The sequence below is a fragment of the Austrofundulus limnaeus genome, unplaced genomic scaffold, assembly GCF_001266775.1.
Source record: "Austrofundulus limnaeus strain Quisiro unplaced genomic scaffold, Austrofundulus_limnaeus-1.0 Scaffold1880, whole genome shotgun sequence".
NCBI lineage: Eukaryota > Metazoa > Chordata > Actinopteri > Cyprinodontiformes > Rivulidae > Austrofundulus > Austrofundulus limnaeus.
Window position 1 is genome coordinate 19949 of NW_013954282.1, and position 6963 is coordinate 26911.

A 6963-nucleotide genomic window follows, 5' to 3' on the forward strand; every position below is an offset into this window, starting at 1 on the left:
TATGATTAATCATATACTGTATGTCAGTGCTATTCAACTGGCGGCCCGCGGGCCACATCCGGCTCGCGAGTGACCAAAGTCCGGCCTGCCAATTGGTTCTTTCATCTTTTAAGCCCAAACCCCCAGTTTTCCACGTTAATTACTCTAAGTTCTTTTACTTAAACATAGACATATTTGGTATCTACAGAAACATCATAATCTTGGCTACAAGCTGGTAAAAAATCATTTCTATAAACACTCAAGAGAGTTAAAGCTACAAGCAGTTAAAGACAAAATGATGACAGTGAAAATAAAATTTGTTTAAAATTTTGGCAAGTCAGAGATGTCAAAATATTTCTGTTAATCAGGAGGCATAATGTGTTCTTTTTGTTTTTGATATTGTTTCATTATCACTACTTTTATAGGGTTCTGTTTGTTCATGATTAAATGCAGCAAAATAAACTATTTCAAAGGTAACAGATCTTTGTAATACTTGTTTTATTTACATAATGACTTTGATTGCTGGATGTTGGGCCCCCCAGCTGTTGATCTACAGTAATTGTGGCCCCTGGAAAAATTTAGTTGAATAGCCCTGCTGTATGTTGAAACAAAAATCACTGAAAATTTAAAAAATGTTCATGTAATTACAGGCAAAAAATATACACTTGGAGAAAAATTTATGTTTGTGGATTTATTTTTGTGTGAGCTGGAAACTGAGGGCACCAGGGCCTTTGAGGTGACAGGGTGAGTTAGGCCAGCTGATCCTGGTCAATATGATTTAAACAGAGGTTTACATCTTGAGACTTGGAAATCTGGCCTAGTTCCAGTGTTTTATTTATTTATTTATTTATTTTTGGTATGAGGTGAGAAAGGAGCATAATTTGATGGAAGAAACCATAAAATGGGCCCTTGAAGCGAGGCTTACTAGTATGCAGAAAATATATATATTTCAGCAGACAGGAAGTGTCTGGCCTAGTTCTCCAGCCTGTAGGACAGCTCTCCTGTCCCTCTGTGGATAAATACTGTTACTTAGGATCTAGTGAAGCAGCCATTTGGCCCAGATGTAAAACTACTGTACACATACATGTAGAAACACACATTTGCAACATGTTACATGTTCTGGCTTGTAGTCTCCCCCCGGTGATCCATGTTTGTAAGGCTTGGACCATATTCATGACTGTTTCCACCACTGTGCTGTCCCGGCTGCAGCTGTCCACTTTTCTGTCTGACGACGGCATATTCGTCATCTTAACAAAATAAGTAAACAGATGAGTGACGCTAATGTTGGATAAACCTTGTTGCCGATGATCAGGTCAGACAAAACCCTCCCTGCAACATGCTAGGATTGGTTTATTAGAGTCTTTATCACCTGTCAGTATGAAAGCTAGGTAATCATGTAATTACCTCTGCCTGTGTGTGTCTGTCTGCTGAGAGCAGGGGAGGCTGGTGGATTGGGGGGTACGGGGTGGGGCAGCTGACTGCCAAACAGTGGGTAGTTGGCTCAGCTTCCCTCAGGACTCTGGTAAAAATAAGACAATGTATCTCAATGGGACTGTCGCTTTTTAAATTGAGGATGAACCGGTGGACATTTTTTAAATTAAACTCTCACAAATTATACATGGGATATACAACTAATTAACCTTTGGAGTCAACCAGATTAGTGATTTCTGCCACAGCTAAATGAACTACCAAAAACAAAAATGCCTACAACTACAATTATTAAGTTAAATTCTGTATGTATTTTTTTTTTGCCAAGGTCTATAACCAACACATAGTCTGAGCACTAATAGATCACACAAGATTTAGTTTTAAACTTTGGCATTAACCGCTGGAGTCAACCTTGCCTGTTTGAAAAAATATCTCATGAAAAATATYCACATTTTAATTCAAACTATCAAAGATGAATTATGTGATATACTTTTATAACTGATTATCTTTCAGAGTCCACTTAATTCACTTCAATTATGGTGGTCACTATAGCTAATCACTCTTAGCAAATAAAAAAATAACTTTAATTGTCACGGTTCTGTGGAGGTTTTGGACTTAAGAAATGCAGACCAACCTGAGGATATCAAAAATAAACTCCACTTTATTATAAACAAAAACAAAATGCTGACGTGGCAGAACAACAAACCTGCAAAGTGGAGAAGAGAACAAGGAGACACACAGAACCACAAACTGGAACGGATGGAACCGGGACTGTCAGATGAAATGCGTAATGCTCCACTGAACACTGAAGTGAAAACAGAGGTTAAATAGGCTTGATYGGGATACAGGAAGCAGCTGAGCTAAATCAAACAAGGTGCAGGTGAGGATGGGCGTGGCAGGATTGAGGAAAACTGAGGACTCATGAAAAACACACAAAGAAATAAAAAACACACGATAGTTACTCAGTCAGTTTTACACACTAAATATTGATCCTTAAATCTAGTGTAGTAGTAGATGAGAGTCATTCCCATCAGATACTCTAAAGCTGATAWTGACTAAATCTTTWTGRGTGAGAGCCGGGTAAACAATTTTGGTACAGGGGCAGATTGCTAACCTTAGCTAACTAGCATCGCTAACACCACTTACACATAGCTTTCTTTGTAATGGAAAAAATACTTTTTTAATCCAGTAATTCATCACATATATTAATGACCCAGATTTTTCATGACACACTGTTTATTGGTAGATCGACTGATTATAACCAGAACAAGATTTGCTAACACCAATCACTCTTAGTTATCACTTGTATTTATCTATGTTTTCACTTTACCCAACAATGTGCTTAGGATGAAATTATGCTTTATTAAGATGACATGACGGTGTTTGTTAAACAGTATTTACAAAAGGCCTAACTGCCTCAGGGGGAGCAAGGGGACATTTTTGACAGAGAACCTGTTTGGCTCTGTGTTGATCTCTTTGTTCCTGTTTAGAGCAATAAAAAAAACCTCAGGTGACCACTCTATAAAGTGTCTTTATTCTTTGAATCACATATTTCTGTTCTTGTTAAATAAATGTTTCCACCACACTTCCTTTCTAAGATAAAAGTTTGACGTAGTCCCCACTGTCTGTGAAGCACTGCAGACTTTACAAGTTCCTGTAAGCTTTCTCCTGGATGGTATTTTACAAATACAGGTGCTGGTCATAAAATTAGAATATCATGAAAAAGTAGATTTATTTCAGTAATTCAATTTAAAAAGTGAAACTTGTATATTATATTCATACATTACATACAAACTCATATATTTCAAATGTTTATTTCYTTTAATTTTGATGATTACAAATGACAACAAATGAAAATCTCAAATTCAGCATATCAGAAAATTAGAATCTTGTGAAAAGGTTCAAAATGGATGGCACCTGGTACCACACTCTAATCAGCTAATTAACCCAAACCACCTGCAAAGGCCTTTAAATGGTCTTTCAGTCTAGTTCTATAGGCTACACAATCATGGGGAAGACTGCTGACTTGACAGTTGTCCAAAAGACGACCATCGACACCTTGCACAAGGAGGGCAAGACACAAAAGGTCATCGCTAAAGAGGCTGGCTGTTCACAGAGCTCTGTGTCCAAGCACATTAATAGAGAGGCGAAGGGAAGGAAAAGATGTGGTCGAAAAAAATGTACAAGCAAGAGAGATAACCGCACCGTGGAGAGGATTGTGAAACAAAACCCATTCAAAAATGTGGGGGAGATTCACAAAGAGTGGACTGCAGCTGGAGTGAGTGCTTCAAGAACCACCACACACAGACGTATGAAAGACATGGGTTTCTGCTGTCGCATTCCTTGTGTCAAGCCACTCTTGAACCACAGACAGCGTCAGAAGCGTCTTGCCTGGGCTACAGAGAAACAGGACTGGACTGCTGGTGAGTGGTCCAAAGTCATGTTCTCTGATGAAAGTAAATTTTGCATTTCCTTTGGAAATCAAGGTCCCAGAGTCTGGAGGAAAAGAAGAGAGGCACTTCATCCACGTTGCTTGAAGTCCAGTGTAAAGTTTCCACAGTCAGTGATGGTTTGGGGTGCCATGTCATCTGCTGGTGTTGGTCCATTGTGTTTTCTGAGGTCCAGGGTCAACGCAGCCACATACCAGGAAGTTTTAGAGCACTTCATGCTTCCTGCTGCTGACCAACTTTTTGGAGATGRKYAWTTCATTTTCCAACAGGACTTGGCACCTGCACACAGTGCCAAAGCTACCAGTACCTGGTTGAAGGACCATGGTATCCCTGTTCTTAATTGGCCAGCAAACTCTCCTGACCTTAACCCCATAGAAAATCTATGGGGTATTGTGAAGAAGAAGATGCAATACACCAGACCCAACAATTCAGAAGAGCTAAAAGCCACTATTAGAGCAACCTGGGCTATCATAACACCTGAGCAGTGCCACAGACTGATCGACTCCATGCCACGCCGCATTGCTGCAGTAATACAGGCCAAAGGAGCCCCAACTAAATACTGAGTGCTGTACATGCTCATACTTTTCATGTTCATACTTTTCCATTGGCCAACATTTCTATGAATCCTTTGTTTTTATTGGTCTTCAGTAATATTCTAATTTTCTGATATGCTGAATTTGAGATTTTCATTTGTTGTCATTTGTGATCATCAAAATTAAACGAAATAAACATTTGAAATATATGAGTTTGTATGTAATGTATGAATATAATATACAAGTTTCACTTTTTAAATGGAATTACTGAAATAAATCTACTTTTTCATGATATTCTAATTTTATGACTAGCACCTGTATATTCTTTATGATCTGGCTCACTGTTGCTGACCATTAGCTTACTAATGTTTGACCCCAGGTCCCAGTTTGGACCTGGGGTGTTTCTGTGTGGTTTGTATGTTCTCCTCGTGTTTGTGTGGGTTTTCTCCGAGTACCCTGGTTTCCCCCACAGAACAAAAACATGCACAATAGGTTGCCTTCAGGCAAAAGAGATCTGTGATCTTGATGGATGGTTAAATTAAGGTCAATAAATAAAAAGAAAAAAAAAAGAAGATGATCTATGTAGCCAGATTCTTTTACTGAAGATTTTGCAGACATGTTCTGCTCTGAGACAACCACTGCTCACTTTCTTGGAGTGCCTCAGAGTCTGAGGCATAAAAGTCCGAGAACAAATACGGTCGAGTCCGAGACAAGATTGAGATCATCAAAAAGGGGTCTTGGTCTTGAATACCACAACATTACCAGAGGATTTAGCAGTCTTTTATCATTCATACTATGTGTTGGAAATTATGTCATATCACAACAAAACGTAGCTCAACATCTCTACAATGATAGTTCTAGAATTATAGGCTCTTGCAAAGTTAGCTGCAGTGGCCATTTTGAACAATCTTCCAAGTATGTTTTGGCAATTATTGTAGGTCACTCAATAATTGTTAAACTTACTGAATATTAGCTATTTTTTGTATTGTTAAAGGTAACTGTGGTCACCATCTTGAAGTTTATCAATCTATTAACACCCAGCCCATTCATGCTGGGGACTATCTGCTACTGCCACAACAAATTGTAGCTCAATCTCTAAATCTGATTGAGTTATACAGTATAAATACACCACATTGCTTTCAATGCTTCAAGTAATAATACTAAATAATTTTAACTTGTTACAAATAACATATTATTTGTCATTAATTGTCCCCAAAACATTTACTAAAAAATAAAAGAGCTTGAATACAAAATGAATCCTGAAAAATCCAGAATACAAAATGATTTCTTGTGTTTTCWTGGTAATAAAGATCTAATTTGCAAAGTAAATAAGCAATTTGTCAACATGGAGGTTAAAAGTCTGACAAATACATTTAAATCTGTTTATACAGCGAAACAGTTGCAGAAACATTGGAGGAAACAGATGAGAACAGATTTCTCTGTTTCCCAGACATTCAGCTGCGACTCTGTAGAAACACAGCTTGTTCCTTCACACCCCCCGCCCCCCACCTCACTTCTCCTCTCTTTTTGCTGACAGATCTTTCATATGACCTATGACCTGGCCAGCGCTGTGATGCGAATATTCAACCTGATTGGGATGATGCTGCTGCTGTGTCACTGGGACGGCTGCCTTCAGTTCCTCGTTCCCATGTTGCAAGACTTTCCGTCTGACTGCTGGGTCTCACTCAACAAGATGGTGGTAGGAAAAAACAACGTTTTGAGTCTGTGTTTAATGTGTTCCGACCGTCAGTTGAACAAATGGAAATGACTTAAAAGCACCTCGTTCTCTGTGTGAGACTGCAGAGCTGTTCTTTTGGTTCTTGGGTCACCTTCCTTGGAGCTGACAGTTTTCATCTACTTCATGAGCAACAATTAAAAGGTTCCCTTAAATTTATTGCTGATATCCAGGTGCTGACAGCCAAGTGCACAGTTATCAATACAACTAATTTATAAACATTATTAATAAAACGTTTTAGCATTTCTGCAGCATTTATCAACCAAGTGATATTTMCAAAGTGGGAGCTTCAGACCTGTTTATTCAACCTTGTGAACAGACTCAAAATAATCTAAATAAACATCAGATTCTTCTCTACAGTCTGTTGTTGGCCATTTTAGCAATGCTCTGTTCACATTCAGACATTCCCCACTGATTTCACTTCTTGTTACTTCACATGAAAATATCTCAACAACTGTTKATCTCAGCAGCGTGATTTTTTTAATCAYTGTTATCTTTCCAAAAATGCATTAATATGTATTACATGCACTTTAAATTCTTAGAAAGACCCAGATTTACTAACAATGTTTGTGTCTTTTGTCACCTTGTAGTTTTGCATTTTGCAAATCCATCAAAATCTCATGCACATTGTTCACACCTGGTGCAGCAGATGAGAGTGTTTACATCAGAACATGATCAGCACTGTTTGTGTGAATGATGCTGAGAAGGAGCTGAAGACGAGCTGCACAGTTTTAGTGAATCTGCTCCCAACATCACCTGATATCAATTATTCTAGTATATCCTATTGTTTTTTTCTCTCACAACTTTTTTTCAGTATGTTGTATCAAATTCTTGTTAA

General features: G+C 38.3%; 1 protein-coding gene across 1 annotated transcript; it reads left to right on the forward strand.

The window, feature by feature from the left end:
- Positions 1 to 5896: 5896 nt before the first annotated feature.
- On the forward strand, positions 5897 to 6089 carry LOC106536576 (potassium/sodium hyperpolarization-activated cyclic nucleotide-gated channel 3; the record flags this gene model as incomplete). The annotated part of the gene is given in 1 exon segment (XM_014033880.1): positions 5897 to 6089. A coding segment is annotated over 1 exon segment (153 nt), but the record flags the coding sequence as incomplete, so codon positions are not given.
- Positions 6090 to 6963: the final 874 nt, after the last annotated feature.